General features: G+C 50.9%; 1 protein-coding gene across 1 annotated transcript in view; it reads right to left on the bottom strand.

The window, feature by feature from the left end:
• Positions 1 to 18,042: 18,042 nt before the first annotated feature.
• CAPN8 (calpain 8) overlaps positions 18,043 to 22,317 on the bottom strand; it is a 62,641-nt gene continuing 58,366 nt past the window's right edge. The window contains exons 17-21 of the mRNA XM_046679763.1: positions 21,423 to 21,491; positions 20,920 to 20,998; positions 20,267 to 20,383; positions 19,315 to 19,373; positions 18,043 to 18,328 (exon numbers count right to left, since the gene is read on the bottom strand). Of these exons, the coding sequence (XP_046535719.1) occupies positions 18,305 to 18,328; positions 19,315 to 19,373; positions 20,267 to 20,383; positions 20,920 to 20,998; positions 21,423 to 21,491 (348 nt within the window). The 3' untranslated portion in view covers positions 18,043 to 18,304. The remainder of the gene's footprint in view (positions 18,329 to 19,314; positions 19,374 to 20,266; positions 20,384 to 20,919; positions 20,999 to 21,422; positions 21,492 to 22,317) is intronic.

Genomic DNA, 22,317 nt, shown 5'->3' with positions numbered 1-22,317 from the left:
CACTCAAATGTCACAGCCTCTTCAACTTGTGATTGTGACAAAAGGTCATTAATCTCAGCAGCCCGTGGCCTCTTACCACCGTTCTCTCTGTGTACAATCAGCGTCTTCCAGGAAACCAGAGAAACTTGAGACTTCACCAAAGATCACGCCAGGGGAGGGCATCCGAAGCGGACTCTGCCGTGGCTGACTCCGCGGTGAATGCTGAGTGCAGCCCGGAGGGCCGTCGGAGGCAGAAGGAATACAAATTCCTGAGCTAAATTCATTTTACACCCAAGGAAACCGAAGCCTGGAGAGAGACACACAGGTACTTTGGCTCATTGGAGAGGCTAATGAGCCCACTCTCCTCTCCTAATTAGTTGTATAATCTTGGACAAGTTGCATAACTGCTTTGAATATCGGTTTCTTCGTCTGTAAAATGGAGCTAATGATGTTGACTGCAAAGGGCTGCCAAGAGCATCAAATGAGATGAGGGCACGTTGGGGCGGAAGTCTCCAGGACCACCTCCCTTCCTCCCCTTCTCGCCACTCGGCCCTGGGGTTCCTGGGGGCAGCAGAATGCTGGACATCATTGCAGGTGGACATTCTTCTCTCTCCCCAGCTCAACTCTGAGCCTGCCAGCTGCGGGGGACAAAGAAGGCAAGGGATCCCACCCATGAGTCCCCACACTAGGAGCATCAGCCAGGGTCCAAATGGTTCCTCGGAGGAACCACAGGTGCACCCCACCCTCCCTGCTTGCTTGGAGCCATCTCTTCTCTGCCCCCCAAGAGAGGCCAAGCCTCCGAGCCTGGGGGAATATGGCCGGTGCTGCTGTGAGGTCCCAGTTCATTTCTCCTGGCTCTTCCTTCCAAACCACTCACCCTGGGCCTGCCCTCATTGGGGATCCTAGCCTGGACCACCTGTCAGGAGCAGCTTTGGCCTTCAGGAACCAAGGACGCCAGCCCCACCTCCCCCCTACCTACCTCTGGAGTGCCTGGACAGGACCCACCCATGCCCTAGTAATACTGCCCAACCTCTGCATAGTCAGTGGCGATCTAAATGAGAACAACAGCCCACGTGGACCATCCCAGAGGAGTGTCCTCAGGGAAGTCATTATTCACAGAGATGAGCTCTTCTGCCCCAAAGTTCCTGAGCCCCTGACACAGGAGAGTGTCCCTGGGTGTCCTGAGCACTGTGCCCTGGCCAAACCCCAGCTGCCGTGCTTTCTTGGTCCTTCTGATCCCTTTTGAACTCTCCCATTTGAACTGGAAATGTATCCTGCAGAGGAAGCTTCCAGCACGAATAGAGATATGCAGAGCCCCCGGGCAGCCCTTGAGTGGCAGCCGGGATTCCTGCTTGTGACTTCTTGTCCCAAGAAGAAGCATTCTGCCTCTGGAACCTCTAAAGCTTGACATGCAGACAGGATCACCCTCACAAGGGAGCTGTAAGGAATAACTGAATAGCAATTGTATTTTTCAAGCACTTTGCAAAGTGACACATAAATAACTCCTAGTGTAAGTGACTGTCATATATATGAAACAGTGTAGATGGTGGGAAAAAATGATCTCAAGAGGCAGAGACACACAAGTCCATGTCCAGAAAGCAGGTCTCTGGGAGTGAGGCCCCTGCGGTGCCAACAGAGCCCCTGTCCCTGTTCGTCACTTCCATGTTGCCACATGCAGGCATCAGGAGATGTGTGTATATGTTTCCAAAATCTCCAGCAGTAAAATCCACTTAAAACACTATAAAACAGCCCTGATGTGGGGGGACTTATGGTGACATCAATTCTACAGCTTACTGCCTTTAATTCTCTGAAAAGCGTGAGACGATAAAACATAATCATTAGTTTGCCTCTTATCTGTGGTTGCTAATTCTTTACTCTCTGAGCACTATGAGTCCTTCCCCTTCCCCCCCCACCCCCGCCATTGCTTGGTGTTTAGTATTAGTTAGATGTCGTTTACAAGGGCAGCTCAAGGTCATACTATCCCCCCCAACACACACACACACACATATTCCCCTCCATCTTTGATAAGACAGTGTTGAGTTGGCTTCATTCTGAGTGTGAAAAAAACTCTCAGAAATAGAATATGATTGTGCAAAAGTTGGCACACCATCCTTCAGTGGGACAACTTTGGCATCCTAGCTCTGAGCTTAAAGCAGACAGAAAGAGTCAAACACAAAGTCCCACCCTGGTGACAAGCCAAGCTTGTTCTCAAATAGGACGAACAGGGAATGTGACAGGCCAACCCTTTGAAACACTGGTAAGAAAGACAAGACTCCAACGAGATTTCATCAGAGACAGAACACAAACAAAATATAACAGGAATGAAACAGGTTATAACTACAAATACAGCAGAGATTTAAACATCATCAGAAAAGGCATGAACAGTTTTGTGCCAGTAAAGTTAAAAACTTGGATGAAATGAACAATTTCTTAAACAACTTAACTCATTGACTTAAAAAAAATAGAAAGCAGACTTCTGGATAAAGATGGTGGATTGAACACGCATCTCACATTCTTCCCTCCCTAAACCCCACTAAAACGACAGCAAAGGATTTTTTTTTTTAATTTACCACTTTTAGGATTTAGTCCCTTTTCTGCCCTATTGTGTGGCCTACCGTTCATTTCCATCGAGCTCTACTTTTTTAAATTAGGACAATTTTTTTAGAGCAGTTTTAGGTTCACAGCAAAATTGAGGGAAATGTACAGAGATTTCCCATATGTCCCCTCTCCCTACAAAGATTTTTTTTAGGAAAAAAACAAAATTCTGGAAGCTGGAAATCAGAGGGACAAGTGATAAGTAAGAGCAGTCGAGAGAAGCCACGGGCTCACACAGTGCTACTGGCCCCGCCATCCCCCTTTCTGATGACCACTGCTCAAAAGACACTGAGAGCAGCTTCTCACTGGTGCCCGGCTCCACTACCTCCAGTATCTCTGGTGGGAAAGCTGGGGTGTCTACCTCATGCTCTCACCAGGTGCTCCCAAAGCCTGGAACTCTCAGGGGTAGAAGTAACACCATGTTCTCTTCCATTCTCTCTGAGCTGTCCTCAAGTACAGAGAAGGGTCTCCTCTTCTTGGCATCCCATTCCTGGCCCTTGGCTCCCTGTCCCCACAAAGGTAGCTCTTCTGCTCCTGCCACAGGGATGGGGAGGGGACAAGAGTGTGAGGCTGGCACCATCTTACCTTCCAACACCAACATCAACCCCGCACCAATGTCAACCCCCAGCACCAATGTCAACCCCAATACCAACGTCAAACCCAGCACCAATGTCAAACCCAGCATCAACGACAAACCCAGCACCAACATCAAAGCCAGCACCAACGTCAAACCCAAAACCAACGTCAAACCCAGCCCCAACATCAAACCTAACACCAATGTCAAACCAACACCAACGTCAAACCCAGCCCCAACGTCAAACCCAATACCAAAGTCAAACCCAGCCCCAACGTCAAACCTAACACCAACGTCAAACCTAACACCAACACTAAACCAACACCAACGTCAAACCCAGCCCCAATGTCAAACCTAACACCAACATCAAACCCAGCACCAATGTCAAACCCAAAGTCAAACCCTGCACCAACATCAAACCCAATGCCCCTGGTGCCCCTTTGTCCATGTGTACCCATCTTCCATGCAAAATAACTCCTGCAAAGGCTGCTGTGAAGCACCCCCTGACCCCAACACCCACAGCACACACCCAACCCACTTAATCCCACCCCTGAGCACTACATTCTGGACGTGGGCCCCCGCTACTCATGCGGGTTGTATTTTTAAAATCTCCTCTAGGTGTGAACTAGAAAAATAGATTGTGTCTAACGTGTTCGCATTTGAAATGATCATATTTGGTGAAGCAGATGGAAATGAGTCCCTAGTCACACAATATTTTTAAATGTAATAGAATTTACTTCAAAATGTTTTAAATTTGTGTTTTAAATGGAGCTCCCAACAACTGAATTCTTCAGCAATCTGGCATCTCTTAGCTTTTATTAGGTTATGAGAAATGAGCAAAAGTCAGAGAGGAGACGACATTGTTGACATTACCATAACAAAGGTAGTTATATTTTCTGTGTTAAGTGCTTTCCAATGTCAAGAAGTTAGAGGAAGAAAATGGATGTTTTTTCCTGCTTTTTCTCCCCAAATCCCCCCAGTACATAGCTGTATATTGTACCTGTGGGTCCTTCTAGTTGTGGCATGTGGGACGCCACCTCGGCATGGCCTGATGAGCGGTGCTATGTCTGCGCCCAGGATCCGAACCGGCGAAACCCTGGGCCTCTGAAGCGGAGTGTGCAAACTTAACCACTCGGCCATGGGGCTACCCCAGAAAACGGATTTTTAAAGAACAAAAATATTTCTAAATTTTCTGAATGGGATTTTTGCTTTTAATAAGGAGATGAGCCAACATTGACAGAGTGTCCGCTGTGTGCCTGTCCCTGAACCCAGAGCTGGACGCGCGTTAACTCCTCCAAGTCTCCAGTCACGCAGGCCGGCAGGAGCCGCTATTACCCCATTTTACAGATGAAGAGACTGAGGGTTGGTGGGTTCAGTAACTCCCTGTGTCCAGGGTCACAAAGCCAGGAAATGGGGAGTCAAAGTTTGTCTGACTCAGAGCCCAAGTTTTTGATCAACATATACCCTAAATTTTTTCTGAAATTTTCTCTAAACTTTCTCTGTTTCTGCTGCTTCTAATACTTCACTTTTATCGGGCTTGAGAAAACTAAGCTTCTGCCCAGAGAAAGAATCTTCTATCCATTCAGATGCTCATTTCGTTCTTGAGCCAGAGTGCGAATTTCCAGAAGTCAGTTTCTCTATCTACCAAGGTGCATCAGAGCCTGCTGTGCTGATGCTGTGTACGATGCGAGGGTTCAAGGCCTGGGGGAAATCCAGCTTCAGTCATGCCTCCTCTGACATTTTTGGTTTGACCAATGGCGATGTTGAGAAGAGCTTGCTGAACTGCGATTGGGCTGGTCCCCTGGACTTCACCCACCAGAGTCCCTCACTGGCCTATAATGCTTGTATGATCCCTCTGGGCTTAGTCAGTACCCTGGTCCCCCCCCAACCCCCGAGAACCGCCTTCTCCCATCCTTCCAGGGCACACAGAAACCTGCCAGATTATCTGTGCCCCATAGCTGGCAAATGGGGTCCCAGCTGGCTCCCCTACTTTGATTCCTTCAAAGTACCCTACACACCCCCTAAAAAGCTGCCACAGTTGTGAGCACCTCAGCTCAAGAGCCCACACCACCCACTTTGACCCTTCTTATCAGCTCCCCCGAAACTCACCTGCTCTTCACTTCGTTCCTTGGCTCTGCCTTTTCCATCCAATTCCGTGGTGACTAGTTCTTGGACCATCTCTTCAACTCAGACCTTCACCCCCTCAGACTCTGCTTCCAGTGTTTGCTCACTGGCTTCCCTGACCCCCTTCCTCACAGGGTCCCCCCACCCCAAAGCTGGCCCTCCGCATCGACCTCCCCCACCTAGAATGGGAAGCAGACAGTGGAATCCCACCAGGGAGGGAGGGAGGGAGCACCCGTAAAATGTGGACACTTGGCAATGGTCCTTTGGTCCGCACAACTACTTGTAATTTATTTATCTTCCACTTTATTCCAGAAATGGGTTAAGAAGCTTTATGAGACTCCATTAAAGACCAACTAGCATGAATTAAAAGCAGGAGCAAAAGAAGAGAGAGAAGCAGCAGGGCACACAAACCAAGGTTAAAGTGCCAAGTGTGTCATGTGCCGTCTTTGCTCTGCGTGGGCCATCACCGTCTCTAATACCCCCGCAGCCAATGAGAGAAGGACCTGGGCTGTTCCGCAAGGCAGCCATCACCATTTCCGGTTGACAGGTGAGGGAAGAGACTAGACCGTTGAGTGATCCAACCAAGGTCATGTGGCCCATGGGTGACGAGGAGATTTAAATATAGAGCTGCCCAAACAGAAGATGCTTTCTAAATCTAACCGTAAGACTCCCATGACCTCTCTCGTCTGGGGCCAGCACATCTTCTTGAACAAGAAATGTCCATCAGCCACCCGTGGCCCTCACTCCAGACACAGTGTATCCCTGGATGATTAGAGAAGAGGACGCCTGCCTGCTGTGGGCTTGTCCCCAGGGGCCATGGCAATGCGGGCAGTGGTTCCTACCGCTGCTCCGTCCCAGGAAGAAGCAGAAGCAGAAGAAATCAACCTGCAGCATGAGGCAGAGGCCAGGGAGCGGGGCAAGGCTGCTCTGCAAGATGGCCCTGCTTCTGTGCGACTGCCCTGCTTCCCTGCTTCCCCCGAAGGCGGCACACAGCTAACAGGCTTGTCATCCGGGGAGATAACATTAGCCTTGCCATTACCATCTTACTAAATAAGTCACTTTAAATTAATTACATTGCACTCTGGAAAGAACTCGCTCTGGCGACTCCTCCGTTGCTGCTGATTATTGCGTCGGCAGAATTCATTAGTCCTGTAGGTAAACCGGAGTGTTTGTGTGCGCTGGGTAGAGCCAAGCTCACCGTCTCCAGCACAGGTGGGCACCCAGGAGACCGAGTGCGTGGGGAAAGGAGTCTGTGCTTGGGCAGCTTGGCCTTGGGTCCAGCAGGGACCTCTCCCAGGACTCTGGTCACTAGCTCTGAGAGTTGCATCAGGCTGTGAAAGGCCTCGTCCACTGGGGGGCTCTGGCCCTTTGCCTCTCTCTTGGGTTCCATGGGAAAATCTGTGAATTAGCACGTCAACTGCTTTCTTCTCAATTTGAGAGCCTCAGAGAACATCTGGAGACCACGGAAGGGGAGAGAGGAGCATACTCCTCGGGTCTGGAGCTTGTGCTGAGGAATAGGCCGGTGAGGACCATTCTGGGAGCACTGGGTGGTGTGGAGTGGACACGTGTGGCCCATCACGGGCTTGAGTTCCACCTTGGCCGCTGCTATGGACTGAATGTTTGTGTCCCCCCAACATTCTTATGTTGAAACTCAACCCCCAGTGTGATCGTGTTTGGAAGTGGGGCCTCTGGAGGTGATGAGGTCATAAGGATGGAGCCCCCATGAATGAGATTAGTGCCCTTAAAAGAGGGACTCCAGAAAGACAGACGCCTTCTTTCTGCCACGTGAGGGTACCAGAAGACTGCAGTCTTTGTGAGAGCAGCCCAAGGTGCCCAAGATGACTAAGCCAGCCACCACCCTGAACCTCTCTAAGCCTCAATGTCCTCAGCAGTACGTGGGACTGAGTACCTACCTCACAGGACTGTGGTAAGGGCTGGCGTGTGTAGCGTTAGCAGCGAGATCTTAATGGAGCATTTCCCGTGTGCTGGACACTGTTCTGAACACACGGGCAAATCCATTCAATCCTGATCACAACCCTATGAGGAAGGTACAATAATCATTCTCATTTTCAAAGAAGAAAATTTGGGGACAGAAAGATCCCACAGCCAGTGAGCAGCAGAGCTGACTCTGGAGCTAGACGGCCAGCTCCACAAGCCATGCTCTTCACCCCTATGGCTTGTTGATTGGATGAGAGAACACACAGAACATTTCCTAGAAATTCTGGAGTATAGAAAAGCTCAACGACTGTTAGCTGTCAGCGCTGTTAATTTTGCACCTTAGTGGGACGGAGCAGACAGGCCAAACGGGGCTAAGGGCATGGAATGAAATTCCACTGGAAGGGATCCCACCACCCTCGGTTCCTAGCTTATATCCTTCCCACTGAAGCCCAGACCTCCCTCTGAAAGGGGTCCTAGTCGCAAACTGCCCTCCAGAAGCTTCCTCCTCCATAGACACTTTAACAATTTCCCCAAACACAGAATGTTGGCTTTGGAGAACTGGAAAGGAAGCTGCGTGACCCTCTAGCCCAATACCCTCCCATTACAGATGAGGAACCTGGGGCCTGGAAAAGTCATTGAATGGGGGAGTGCAGAGCCGGCAGGGAGCCTGGGTCCCCTGACAGTTCAGGGTTTTTCCTCGACAGCAGCCTTCATGTTCTGTGCTCTCATTTGCATACTGCTTTCCATAAATTTGCACACTGGGCTCCAGACAACTGGCACGTGAAACAAAATAAAAGAATCTGTGGACACTGAATTCAAACTTCATAATCAACTCGACACACTTGAAATGGAGAAGATACTCCCAGGCTGCAAGGAAGGGGCCGCTGAGGGCAGGTGAGGGAAGACAGGAGTGTGGGACACAGCCTCTCTCCGTGCCCAGCACGACCCAGGAGCTGCTACGAGGAGCCGAAGCCCTCCACAACAGCCCGCCAGACCTAGGACTCGGATCCAGGACACAAGTTGTCCCCTGCAGCCTTCATGGGCACGGAGGTCCAGAGAGGTGAAATGACTTCCTAAGATTGCTGAACAGTTAACGACAAGGACTCGTGGCTCCTGACTCGCAGCCCCACAATTAGGGCACCTTCGGGGTGAAGCTGCCATGAGGCCTATGCTGGAGCGCAATCTCTTCCTTCCCTAGCTGGGAAGGAGGGGCCTCAGGACAGCCACTAAGTCTCCTCTATTGGCTCAGAATTGTCCCTCCTAAGGAACTGTCCCCTTGGAAGACCCAGAGGCCAGGAGCAGATGAGCCCGAAGACAGTAAGTGCTGGGGCTGTATGGACGCATTCTGGGGGGTCCCCTGGGGGCATATCCCTGGGGCAGGCGGGCCTTAATCCTGGTCTGCTTGGCCTGGGAGCATGGCTGGAGGTGAGGCCAGAGGAGGGAGAAAAAATCACCCACATGGGAAAGAGAAGCCAAAGGAGCTGTCGCTATCCTGATGGGCAAGAATGACCAGGACTGCCGGCCCAGGAACACGCGCTCCCTCCCCTAGAGCCCACAGAGGACCAGGGGCAGGAGACCAGCTCAAGGCTGGGCCGGGGCCCCAGATGGTGGAGGAGCCCCGGGAAGGGGCACCTGAGAGCTGCAGCTATAGAGAGACTGGACTCGGCACCCTGGGGTCCCAAGAGCTCAGTGAAGACTTTTCTCCCTTTTGAGGGCAAAAGGTGAGGTCCGAGAGAGCCTGGAACACACTCCTTCATCTGCATGGTTTTCCCTGAAGAGACTTGGCTAAATACTGGGAATTCACTGGTTCATTTCTTGCGCATCGCAGATGCAGAGAAGCACCGCCTTCTCCAGAGATGGTGAGAGAATGGGTTGGATGGCATTGCAGTCGTGCCTGGGGCGAGCAGATGGGCCTTCAGTGGCTCAAGTTCAGGGCCCCCGTAGGCCCTTCTTCTCTGGTCCAGGGCCCTGGCCTTCATCTCTGCCCAGCTGGGAGGTTTGGACTAAATAGGATACAACTGGAGTTTGGGCATGTTGGAAAGACATAAGGAAACTCTGCCTTTTGCCACCTTTGTGGGTGATGGAAGGAGGTGGGGCCCTGTGAGTGGGGCATGGAGGGGGAGAAAAGATAAAAGGAGGGCACAGAGTAAAGGAAAACCCCACAAATGTGTGAGCATGCTTGGTGGTTTTGGTTAATATCAAGTCATCCTACATGATTAAAACACAGCTATGAAACTGGGGAAGAGTCTGGAAAGTTGGCCTGGGACCCATCCAAGGAGGGTCTCGGATGCTGTGCTAAGGAGTCTGACAGTCATTCTGGGGTGACAGGACACCACTGAAAGTATGGAGAAGGAGAGAGATTGATCCACGGGCACTTTAGGAAGCAACTTCGGATGCAGGGGACGGAGAGGCAGAAGCTTGAAAGGAGAGTTAATTAGCAGGCGTCTGCACATGGCAGGTGGGGAGAGACAGGCGATAGCCTAAATTGGAGCAGTGGGAAGAAAAGGGGGAAACCAGGAGAAAGAGAAAAGAGAACTGACAGGAATCAGTGATGGATTAACCAGGAGGATGAGTAAGAGGAAGGCGTTGAAGATGACTGAGTTTGTAGCCAGAATGGCTGGGGGGTGACCTTAAGTGACATCAAAGATGGGAGGGAAGGGGAATCAGGAATAAAGGGGGAAGAATGAGTTCAGCTGGGGACATGGAGAATCGCATGTGCCTTCAGGACGACCTTGGCCCCAGAAGGCAGCTGAAACTCAAGACAAAGTCAGAGAGAGCTGGGCTGGAGAGGGATGGGCATCTGGGGCTGGACCACATCTCAGGAGCCAGGGGAGACGGAGGAGGAAAAGGTGAGAAATTGAGAGGGAACCCAGGAGAATGCAGAGCGGATAAAGGCAAGGACAGACAAGTCCTCAGTAGCTGGCAATGGGGAGGCCACCTGTGGGGAGCAGGAGTCAGAAAAAGACTCTAGAAGAGATGTAGGTGTGGTGGAAAAGTACAGCCCAAGAGGGTACAAAGTCACTTCCACTCCCAGAGCCTGTCTGGAAAAAGAAGCCTTTCTCTCCCTATGGGAGCCATAAGAGTACTGAGAAGAAAACATGCAAATATTCTAATTATTCAGGATGATGTGTAGCTTTCAGGTTATTAAGACTGCATTCTTCAGATTTAATTTTCTCTTAATGAATTAAAATGGAATCTTTTCACAACTTTATAATATAGGTGGTATAAATATTAAAAACAAAAACACCTCAGTGTCAGCTCCATCCTTCAGTTGCTTCAGCCAAAAATACTGTCATCATCCTTGACTCCTCCCTTCATTCATACCCCACATCTAGCCCCACCGCAGATCCTATCAACTCGCTTTTCAAAGTCTGCCTGGAATTTGAGCGCTCCTCACCACCTCCATGCCTGCCAGACCTGCCCCAGCCACTGTCACCTCCCACCCAGGTTGTGACCTCAGCCCTCCCAGTCTCTCTGCTGCTCCTTGACTCAATTCTCAACTCAACTGCCAGAATGGTCCCAATGAAATACAAGCGGGACCTTGTCACTCTTTGGCTCAAACCTTCCATTGACTTCCCGTCTCACTTGAGTCAAACCCAAGCTCGTCACCATGATTGTAAGGATCAGGCCAGCCGTGAGGTGAGTCCTGCTCTCTCCCTCCAGCTCCAGCCTCTCGGCCTCTGCGCTCTTCCTCAACTTGTCCATCTGTATTCTTTGGTTTTCTCTACCTAGAATGTTCTTCCCCTGAGTATCCAGACAGCTCAGTCCCTCACATTTTTCAGGTCTTTTCTCAAAGGCCGAATTCTCAGAGAGGACTTTCCAGACTTTCCTATTTAAAACCGAATGCTTGTCCTAATCACACACACGCACACACGCACCCCTCTTATGCTTTCTTTCTTTTCATACAATATGTTACATATGCCATATAATTTACTCATTTATTTTTGTCTATTGTCTGTTTCCCTCAACTAGAATGTCAGCCCACAAAGACAGGGAAGTTTGTCTGTTTTGTTCACTGTGGTGACCCCAGAGCTAGAAAAGTGCTTGACATTTTGAGGGTGCTCAAAAATCTATGTTGAAGGACTGAATCTCCACTTACAGGACGCCCCCACCTTCGGAATCTGTGTCCGCTGTGAGGAGCTGTCACTCCGATCTGCCAACAGGGGGCGCTAGCGGCAGCTGGCTCCAATTTGCAATTATTCCCGAGATGGTAAAGCGCGCCTTCTGTGGCGCAGCCTCCCCAGTCCAGACACCAGCTCCTCAGACGTCCGAGTTTCAGCTCGATGGGGTCTCTCTAAGTTTCTAAGGTTTAGTAATTCCAACCTCTTCTCTTTGTTCGCTCAGCCCTATGCGTTGCAGTTTCCTGCCCCTGTGACCTCCAGGGTACCTTGAAGTGCTCTTTGCATCCATTCAATTGCTAGTTGTAACTTTATACCCAGTTAACAATTTGTTACATTTAATTCTTTCTGTTCGAATAACTGCAGTACTTTCTGTCTCCTGATGGACCGCGGCAGACAGCACACCACCCAGGATAACCTCCCGCCCCTGCGGCCTTCCCACCTGGCCTGCTACATGTAAGCCAGGTGCTGAGGGTGGGGGAGGGCTGCCGGCCCTCGCGATCTGGGTCAGACGGGAGGGAACTCCTATTCCACTCTCTCCTCTGTCCCCCACAGCTTTGCCTGAACCCCAAGATGAGCCAGGACCCTCGTGGCTCCCTATGCCTGCCCCGGCTGCTGTCCCTTCGCCTCATATTGAAGCCACTTGTTTTGACCCCTGTCTCTCTCCTCAGAATCTAGTGCCATACCCAAAGGCAGGGATCACATCTCATTTGGGTGCCCAGCGTACTTCCCCACACACGGTAGGTGCCCAATAATATTTGATGAGCCTAATAAGCATTTGCTAATGCAGGTACTCCAACATGATATGAAAGCCACTCATTTTAACTTGCTCTCCAATTTTTTTGTATAAATGCAAAAAAAAAAAAATCCACATGGCAGTAAAAACAAAACAAAAAAGAGAGAGAGACAGAAACTAGAAACTCTCTGCTTTAATCACCACAATGGGAAAGGGGACTTTCCGACGTGAGAAAGCGCCCGGTCCCCAGTGAGTCTCTCTCCCCATAATGTTGGGCTATAATTATGTTTGTGTCGCGTCTGTATGTTATTGTTTATATTTCCGTGTTGGTGCTTGCACAGTTGGCAGGGTTCCCAAGGAAGCCTTTTCTCCCTCAGCTCAGAGGTGGCTGCATGTCTTCCGGAAGGGTTACTGAGGTCCCCGGACAGCAGAGCTCCTCCAGACATCAGCTAGCCTCCGAGACTAGGAAGGCCCTGCCAGCCAGGTTTTCCTTCTCAATCTCCATCTAGCCGTCTCTCTCTCTCCTCCCTCCCTTCCCCCAGCCCCTTCCCTTCCTCTCTCGAGTCTGGGAGAGCGTCCATTAGAATCACTTGTGCAATAGATAACGACCCTTTATAGCTGCTGGTGCTTCCCCTGTGTGATTAGGAAGTGCATTGTTGTGTAATTGAGAAATTAATTAGTAGTAAATGTTTCAAGGATGCAGGTGGAAGTGGGAGGCTTCATTAGTCATGCATCTGGATTGCTTTTCAGCTCTAGGGGGCATTTCTGGGCGTACCCAGGGACAGTCCCCATAAAGGACCCTCCTCCCAGGGGCCTCTGTGGTTCTAGGGGTTGCCCTCTCTTCTTCACCCTGGGTGGTAAGGACATTGCTGCAGAGGCCACTGCTGGCTGCAGGTCCAGGTGCCTTGGCCCACTGCCAGCCACAGCAGGGGTCTCTCAGCTGCCGACAGAGCTCGGGGGTCCTTCCAGCCCAGGGAATGGAGGGGTAGACGTTACTGAGCAGCCTAACCTCAGGAGGCCAAGGATTTTGCCTTGTTTGGGGAATGGCCCCAAATCATTTCCCTCTGATACTCAAAGGCAAAGTACCCTAGGCAGGAACGTGGCACAGAAGATGGGACTAAGCAGGGAAGACGGCTGCTGCTTCCCAGCCCGGCGGTTCTGCAGGGCTGCAGCGACAGCCTCAAAGTCAGCGTGCAGCTCTGAATCCTCCCCAAGCCCAGGATCTACAAACGGCTCCGTCTTTCCTAGGCACTTGCCTCCTCCCATGCTTGCCCCTCCACCTGGAGCATCTTTCCCCCTCACTTACGGGGCCTGCACAATACCTAGAATTGTTGTCGTTAGTGCCGTGGAGAGGATTCAAGCTCCTGGGACCCTGTGGACAACAGAGCAGAACCCTGCTCGGTCTTTGTGTTCCATCCTCTCCCCTTCCGGCGCTATATCAGACAATGTTCCGCTGTGATTCATAGGGTTTTCACGGCCAGTTTTTTTCAGAAGTGGGTGGCCAGGTCCTTCTTCCTCATCTGTCTTAGTTTGGAAGCTCTGCTGAAACTTGTCCACCATGGGTGACCAGCTGGCATTTGAAATCCCAGTGGCATAGCTTTCAGCATCACAGCAACACGCAGCCACCACAGCATACGACCAACAGACGGGTGATGTGGTTCTCTGACCAGGAAACAAGCCCGGGCCCCAGCAGTGAGAGCATCAAATCTCAACCACTAGACCACCAGGGCCGGCTATACCTAGAATATAGCTGATGCTTAATAAATATTTCCTGGGTGAATGAAGGCAGCCCCAGCTGTCAAATTCCGGCCCATCCTGCGTGGAGTCTGCTCCACTTTCGGACACAGCATAACTTCTCTCTCCTCTGGTGGCCTGACTTTCTGTGCCTCTCTTCCAGCCCTGAGGTCATGCTGTATCAACTTGCTGTTCCTTGTGACAAGTCTGTTGCCCGCATTAGATAGTAAGCCTCTTTGAGGCGGGGCCCTGCCTTCTCACCTTTGCACCCCCTCCCTGCAACTCCCAGGGTGAGCACTGAGCCTGACATGAAGTTAGTGCTTAAGACACGTTTATTGATTGAGTTACTGAGTAGAATTGCTCCACTGTCCTCGGGATGGTGAAAGGATGCCACTCCAGGTCACCAGCTGGAGTCTAGGGGCCAAAGTGGAGCTGCCCATGCCCACTGGGTGGGCCCACTGTGCAAATCCACGTACGAGTGTCCGTGAGGCTCTGAGCAGGCTCCCCGGCAACCCCTTCCAGAGCATAAGCAGGATCATGTTGACCACAGGATGATTTTGGCTTGAATTTCATTGCCAGATAATGGCTTTCATGTCCTAATCCTCTCTTCCTTGTTGAATTCAATTCAATTCAATTCAATTCAATTCAACAAGCTGAAATTGAAGGCTTACACTATGCACAGAACCACAGTACCTCCTAAAACTTCAGAGCATGCCCATCTGCCTTCCTCTGTGTTTACTGATGCGGGGTCGGTGAGCCGAGGAGTCGAAAGAAAGATTTCTTAGACTCTCAAGATCTGGCAGTAGTGCTCTTTTATTTAGAGAATAGTGTGGAATAGCATGGGGACAGGACCCATGGGCAGGCAGAGCTGGTGTGTGGGGACAAGACCCACGGGCAGTCAGAGCTCCTGCTGCTGCAAAGTTGGGTGGAGAGTAAGGCTAAATTTAAGGCATAGGTATGTGAGTTATCTCTTTACAAGACGAAGAATATGTAAAAAAGTTAAAATGATATCAGTGCCCGTATGGTCTGGCCATTTGGTGGTCCCACAACTTTTAGATAAGAATCAAACCGGATTGAGTGAATGGCAGAAGTCACCGCTTGAATTTTATCCTCAGCTAAAGACAAAGGAGGATTTGGGCGGGGGGGGGGGGGGGGGGGTCAGTTGCATGAGGTTGCCAGACAGTAACCAACTTAAAGTTCTTGCCTCTGGCATTGATTAAGAGCTTCTAGAAATAAGACCATCCCCCCTTCTTCCTAGCACAGAGAGGGAGGCATCTTCACAGATAGAGGTTTCCCTTAGAAATGTAAATGTTTCCCAACAAAGGGGCAAACAAATTCCACTCCTTGGAGCCTGAATCTCATCTGTAGTTTTAAAAGTAACCAGCCTAAAATCCTCATCATAAACCAACACAGCCACTCCCCTTAGAGAAAGCTCAGAAGCAGACTCCCCTCGCCGGAGCCCTCCACAGGCCTGGTGTGCTCAGGACCCGGACAGGGAGCACGTGGTGGTACGTCAACTCTGGGAACATTGCTGAACCTCAGGATCCTCTGTCTTGGACCTAAACTTGATCAGGATCAAAGGAAAGCCCAGCAAGCACAGCTCAAAATATACAAAAGAGACCCAGACGCCGGCCTCTAACAATCGCGACCACAAAAGCGATCACGTGGCATGTTACCTAGGGAATGGGCACTGTTCTTTGTGCTTTTGTGCAGTCTCTCACTAATCCTTACAACAATCCCTAAAGGTAGGTATTATTATTATCCCATTCAGCAGACGAAGAAGCTGAGGCACTGACCAACTGGCAGTTAGACGACAGTCTAGGAAATATGCAGAAATGTGTTTGAAGTTCCAGGGGGCAGCGGGAGTGGTGACTCATGTTTAAATGGATGTGAAATTCCAGCCCCGAGGGTCCCGGCCCTCTCCGAGAGGTCTGGGTGCCACCTGTCTGCTCTCCCTTCCTCCACAGAAGGGGCTGCTGCTTTAACTGCAGAATAATTCACTACAGCTCAAGCTGGGTTTGTGCTTCCCCCTGTTGTCAGCAGGTGGCCCAGCCTGTGAGCTCTCTGGCCTCAGGAGACAGCTGTAACAAACAGGCAGCCTGAGCAGAACCCCCTTTCAGAACTTTCCTTCTCTGAAAGCTGAGCCTCCTGCAGGGAGCAAGGAGTCTAGGGCAGGAGGGATTGAGAGGGAGGGACTCCTGAGGGCCAGAACAGAGACGGAGACGCTCCCAGCAGGGCCCTGCCTCCCACACCCGCCCAGGCGCAGACTCAGAGAACTGAAGACAACCAGAGCAAAGACCAGGTGTGGCCCAAGAGGGGTGGCTCCAGCCTGGATAGTCCTGGAGCCAATGGGCCAAAAGCAGGAGATACCACCTCCAAGGATGGGCATGCTCAGATGGCAGCCCCACTGGAGAGAAAGTTAGACCCCTGCTTTCCCCCTATTCCAGGGCCCTGTAAGGCACCCCGCATGTGGCCCTGGGGAGAGGGAGGGAGCTGGGACAGACCCCCGGTGTGAGGATTAATTAGACTGAGATGCAGATGGAGTAGCCTCATCCTGCGACGTTCTTTCTCAAAAGTCCAATTATTCGTTAATCATTCAATACCACAAAAAAGGGGGGAGATGACTCTAGATTAAAAGGGGCAAGGTGAGGCCGGTTGAATCTTCACTTGAATAAGCCAACTGTAAAAGTACATTTTAAAGTGAATCAGGAGATTTGGCTATAGATGCCACAAGGAGACTGTGTTTTGGGGGGTTACCAGACTATCCTCGAAAGTGGTTGAAGCTTGCAGACTTTAAAAATAAAACTACCTGTTCAAGTTGGTTATAACATAGCGCTTGAAATGTAGGCAGCCATGCTGTATTTGAAAAGTAAGGGAGAAGTGGTTTGTAGCATTTTTAAAGAGTGGGGTGGGGACTTGTACCTGGTCAATGAGCATCAGACTAAAGCCAGCTGGGCCCCTAGGGCTGAGTGCTGCCGATGGACACTCTGGTCCTCCTACCACCTTCATACCTTCGACTGGATGAGGAAGGACCCTTTTCCCTCTGGGACCCACAGGCTGCCAAAATAAATATTCCTCCTTCTCCACCATCAAATGAACTGAGCTCTCCCTGCAGTGGTGCCATCAGAGCCCCTCCCTGAGGGGTGAGTCCCAGAGCTGCACCTCTTGCTTCAGCTACGGAGGCCCTCCTACTGCACCGTCCCTGGGAGAATCAAAGGCAGCCGTAATCAAAGGCTGACAGGTGAGTCCTGAGCTGTGCTCCTATAAGGAACCTTCACCCAGCTCTACTTCTGGAGGTTGAACGTTAATCCTTAATCAGACTAATACGGAGGCCAAGGTGTGTATGTGTGTCTTCTCTCCAGTAGCTCTCTGTCATCCACTGAATGCTGTGTCCCCTCCAAGTCATGTGTTGAAACCCCACCCCTGCCCCATGTGATGGTGTGTGGAGGTCATTAGGGTTAGATGAGGTCATGAGGGTGGGGCCCTCATGATGAGATTAGTGCCCTTAGAAGAGTCACGAGAGAGCTCGCTTCCTCTCTCTGCTCTCCATGTGAGGACACGCCAAGGAGTCAGGAGTCTGCGACCTGAATGAGGGTCTCACCAGAACCAGACCCTGCTGGCTCCCTGATCTCTTTCTGGAGACTTTCAGCCTCCAGAACTATGAGAAATCAGGGTCTGTTGTTTATGAGCCCCCCAGTCTGTGGTGTTTGTTACAGCGTCTCAAACTCACTAAGACATTCGTCTCCTTTATATCTCATTTCCAAAGTCCGCGTGTAAGACCCAGCTCTGTCCCCATCTACCCATTAGGACGCTATGCTGTGGCATCTATTTTCCTACCAACAACAAAGACCCCTGTGTTCAGCTGTGGCCAAAACTAACCGGAACTGCATGTCCCTCTAGCTGTTTGTCAGGTAAGAACTCCCTCCGCAGGAATTTACCTCTAGACTCACAGATGCAGACATGCGCAGTGTGGCAACCTCTCCCCGCAAAGTGAGGAAGAGAGGCCTGTTCTCCCAGCAGCCCATCCCTGCGCCCTTCCTCAGACAGGCTGGAGCTGACTCCTTCCCCGCAGGGGCCCTCAGAGGCAGCTTGATCTGCAGCAGGCCTCCCCTCCAAGAAACCCACCTACTTTTCCCATCTTTCAGCAGCCTGGGGCCATGCCATTTCCCAAGAGCATCTTCTTTCTTAAAGCATGAGAAGCCCAGGGCAGTCCCTCATTGCATATCACTAGACAAAGGCAGAAATCATTTTGGCTCACATCTTTAATTGATTTCCGTCCCTCCACTGGGCCCTGGTCAGCTGGTCAGCTGCAATGCCGCTGAGAGAGACCCAGGGCTCTCCAGACTGCTCCAGTGGGACAGGCCAGGATCTCAGGGGACAATGACAGACAGGAGATGAATAACCAGTGAACGCCATTCAAGGATAAATGTTCACAAAGCTGTAAAGTAGGGGAGAAAAGAGGCAGGCAGGCTGGCAGGGAGCGTTGCCAATGTCCAAAACTCTGCGTCAGACCAACACACAGCACAGCCACTGCAAAAGAAGGACAATGGGTGAGCTCACTGTGCCTCCGGCAGCTGGAGAGACTCTGCCTGAGACATTCTCCTGCCTCCCGTGGGTGCGAGCTTGTTCCATCTCTGCCCTCCAGTAAGAGCCTTGCTCAACAAGAAGAAGCCCTTAACCAAGTCACTAAGCCCTAAGCCAGAGCACTATAGGAACGTGACAGGACAAACCCACACCCAAGAGGGACTTCCAAAAATAGATGTGTGTGTGTGTTTATACACTCAGTTTGTATACTTAACATTCAGCACTCTTGTCCAGGTGTACTTAGGCATCCACAAGATAAGCTTCTATGAAAGCTTTCCTTAGAAGGCTCAATGACATTCCCATTTCAGAGAAGAAAAGAAAGTGGTTGTGCCCGGACGAATTGGCAGGGCCGGGAATAACCTGGTCCTCTCGTTCCTCTGCCTCAGAAGCAGGTGGAGGGCAATGCCTCCCCCCTGGCCTGGACCCTCGGGACATACGCAGCTGCATGTACGGGGCTGCAGCCCTCCCCAGGGAAGTGCTACGGTGGTGTCTGCATAAGGCGCCATGTGACTCACACAGTAGAACACCCATTTATTTTGCATCCTCAGTCTACCTTGTTGCAATTCAATTTTTTGTTTCTGGTGTCTTTCTATCTGTCAATCTAAGACATCTGGTCCTAGAAGTCAGACACTTTAAATTGTACCCACCACCCACAATTCCATCCGAATTAATAAGAGCTTGCATCCTTGAAATGATCTGAAATGTAGCTGTAACTCTATCTTTAAGATGATAATAATGATAATAAGTAAATAAAAACGTTTAGAAGACTGCAGGACAACCCCACTCCTCCCCACAATGCCTCCCTAGAACAGGGATGGCATTCACAGGGAAGTAAGACAGGTCAATATGAATAAGCCCCACTCAGCCCCTGGACCACCCAAGAATTCCAAAGTGCCATCAGCAAGCAGTTCACCAAAGCTCAAGCCATTTACCTCAGCCAGAGAGAGCTGGACAATGCCACTCTGGTCCTTGTCCAGAAGCCTGAACAGTTCTAGAAGGCCAGAGAAGGAATGAAATTAGACGGGGATGTTCCTGGACTTGGGAATAGTCAGGGAGCTGCCTCTGTCCACCCCACCCCCACAGGATGTCCTCCCCCTTCCCCCCACCAGCCAGCTGCAGGGCCTGAAAAGCTCCCTCTGGATCCCTCGCCCGGGGCGAGGTTCTTTGGCAGCAGAGGTCCCCTGCCCAAATGCACAAACTTCCAATTGCGAGCAGAGATGGTCTTTCGTCATCTCCATCCTCAGAAGCTCTAGGAACTTGCAATTCTTTTAACAGGGGTAGAGGGGGAGTGGGGGTTGTGGGACAGACAGTGGTTGCCCCATCTGTGGGGCACCCGGTCCCTTAGCTTCGTGTCTGGCTGGCTGAACATTTCCTGTTAGAACTCACGTCCCTCCCACTCCTCAGTGGAAAGAAAACACTGTCCCTCAATAGGCTATCTCAGCATGAGGCCCCAGGCCCAAGGGGGCAGGAGAACCTATTGCCTCCTAGAGGGGGACCCCATCCCCTCCCTGGGAGGTGACACATGCTCTCACTATGACCCCCACGGAGGCATGGGTGTGAATAAGCACTAAAAACCATTTAAGGACCATTACTGGGACTCATTCACCTCGGCCCAGTGACTGCACAACCATCTAGATGGCACATTTGTAAGTCCCCAAGAAAAGGCAGCCTCTGACCTTGGTGTGCCCAGCTTGGACATCCTCAGGCCCTTCAGCTTCTGCTTCCCCTCCCTCAAGGGTGCCACAGTTACAGAGCCTCATCCGTGGTTTCTTTGACCCCGTGGCCTCCCAAAGGCACCGTCTGGTTCTGCCTTCTGGCCCTGCCCCCTGCCACTCCCTGCACCCCAGGAGAAATGGGATGGGGTTAAAGGAGAGAGCGACTCACTGAAGAGGGTCTCCAGGCGGATCATACAGGCAACGAAGCCGTCGAAGTCGATGCCGAGTTTGCTGCATGCATACCGCAGGGCTATGGTCTGCTGCACCTGGTTGTTGAGGGTGAAACCTGCGGGCAGAGGGGACCCGGGTCACAGGTGGAGTGGAGGGCTCAGCACCGGCTCCAGTAGAACTCAGGGGCTGACAGTGCAGGGGTCAGGCCTGAGTCTGTCCCTCAGAAGGGTCTGGTCATCCAATCAGCCTCCATTTGGATGAGCCTCATTAGGATTATTGCCCCCTCCCTGGTCCTAAGTTAGGCCCATAGCTCCAACACTAAGTCAGCTGTGCATCACATTCACTGAGGCAAGAGAAAGCAGAGAAGGTGAGGGGACTGCCTGTCCTGCCTGTGTCCTTCACAGCCCCCTCTGTGCTTGCCGTCACCTCCCCAGTAATAGGCAAAGTCCTTGGGAAAAGTCTAAAGTGTTATGTCATACAGAATCCAGCAAGATCCCCTCCTCCCTGGATGGGAAAGGTGCTCCACAGATCTTTGTTGTCACGTTGATCTCCAACACAAGACAATGACCACTGATGATCATTATTGTCACAATAACTACCTAAAATGAGCCCCTCGGGTCCCAAGACCTTGTCTACAGGATGTGGCCTCACCTGCCTTCTTAAGGGCTGTCCTCATCTCGTGGGCATCAATGGTCCCCAAGTGGTTATAATCAGTTTCCTGATAGATTTCCTAAAGCAGGAGAGAAATTCCAGATAGAAAACAGTCATTTGTGGCCCCTGCTGGGACCATCTCCCTTCACCCCATCGCTTCCTTGAAAGGTCAGAGATGCCCTCAAAAAGAGACCTCACTGGCTCCTCTCAAGAAGTTTCAGAACAAAGGTAAGAGCTTGGGCTGAGGGCCATGCTGGCCCCTCTGCCCTCTGAACAGTAGGGCTTCCATGAAGGGATCAGCACAAACATCCCTCATTGCCTTCTTAGTCCTTCCTGAACGACGTGGCCAGGTTTTGTGTTGGTTTTGACCATGATTAAGGATCTGGTCAGATGAGGGCATGCAGCAGACTAGGAATGAGTGTCAGGGAGGGCAAGGGGCTAGAAACACAACAGAGGAGAGAGACTAGAGCCCAGAGGATGCCCAAGAGGGAGAGAAGCGTTACCAGATACTTCCGAATCTTCAACCAGAGCGTCTTGAATTCCACTGGTCCCAAGGTGCCCGTCCCATTGTTCTAGGCATGTTAAAGGCCACAAAATCAAGCCCAAATTCTACATGTCTTATGGGTTTCTTTCTCTTGTGACCTTACACAGTGAAAGTCCTAAGGCCTCAGTGAACATCCATGCCTGCAGTAAGCAGGTCCTGGGGGTCAAGGTGGGAAGAGTTGGTGGGAAACAAATTCAGATGAAGAAGAAAGAGTCAAACACTCTCAAAGGCCCTCCTTTGAGGTCAGGCACAGAGCTAGAACAAAGGGCATGTCCTGAGCCTGCAGCCCTCTTCACAATGTCATTGATTAGCATCTAACACCCCCCCACCCCCATCATCTGGGTTACTGAGAGAGTCGGGCTATATGACCTGTAAATTCTCTTCCAGATTTAAATTTCTGTGATTGATAATTGAAACATTTTGTTGTTTAGAATGTCAAAATGTTATCAGAAAAATCATCACTTGCACAGGATTGAGATTCTTGTCCACCACAGTCTGCCTGAGTTTGTCAGTACGTCTGGAGGGGAGCTCCAAGCTTCCCAGCCCTGATTCCCAGGACACTGGGACACTGAGCACAGCTGGCTCACAGGCCTTCACTCCCACCTCCCTCAACTAGCCAAACAAGTCATGTTTACACCCGAGAGCATAAACCTCTTCCATTAAGAAAGTCTGTGTTCTTGTATCTGTGATCCACACTGAGTGTTGAAGGCACCACAGCCTTCAAATCCTCACTAATAATTCAACTAACATCGCTCACAATAGTCACATGCACAGGGAGCTAATGCTCTGGGTTGAGGCACTTTGTATAATTCGATCTCATTTCATCCTCACAATAGCCAGAGGAGCTCCATACT

Source organism: Equus quagga, chromosome 12, assembly GCF_021613505.1.
Source record: "Equus quagga isolate Etosha38 chromosome 12, UCLA_HA_Equagga_1.0, whole genome shotgun sequence".
Classification (NCBI taxonomy): domain Eukaryota; kingdom Metazoa; phylum Chordata; class Mammalia; order Perissodactyla; family Equidae; genus Equus; species Equus quagga.
The sequence above is the reverse complement of the archived record's forward strand: the minus strand, read 5'-3'. Positions and strand labels throughout refer to the sequence as shown.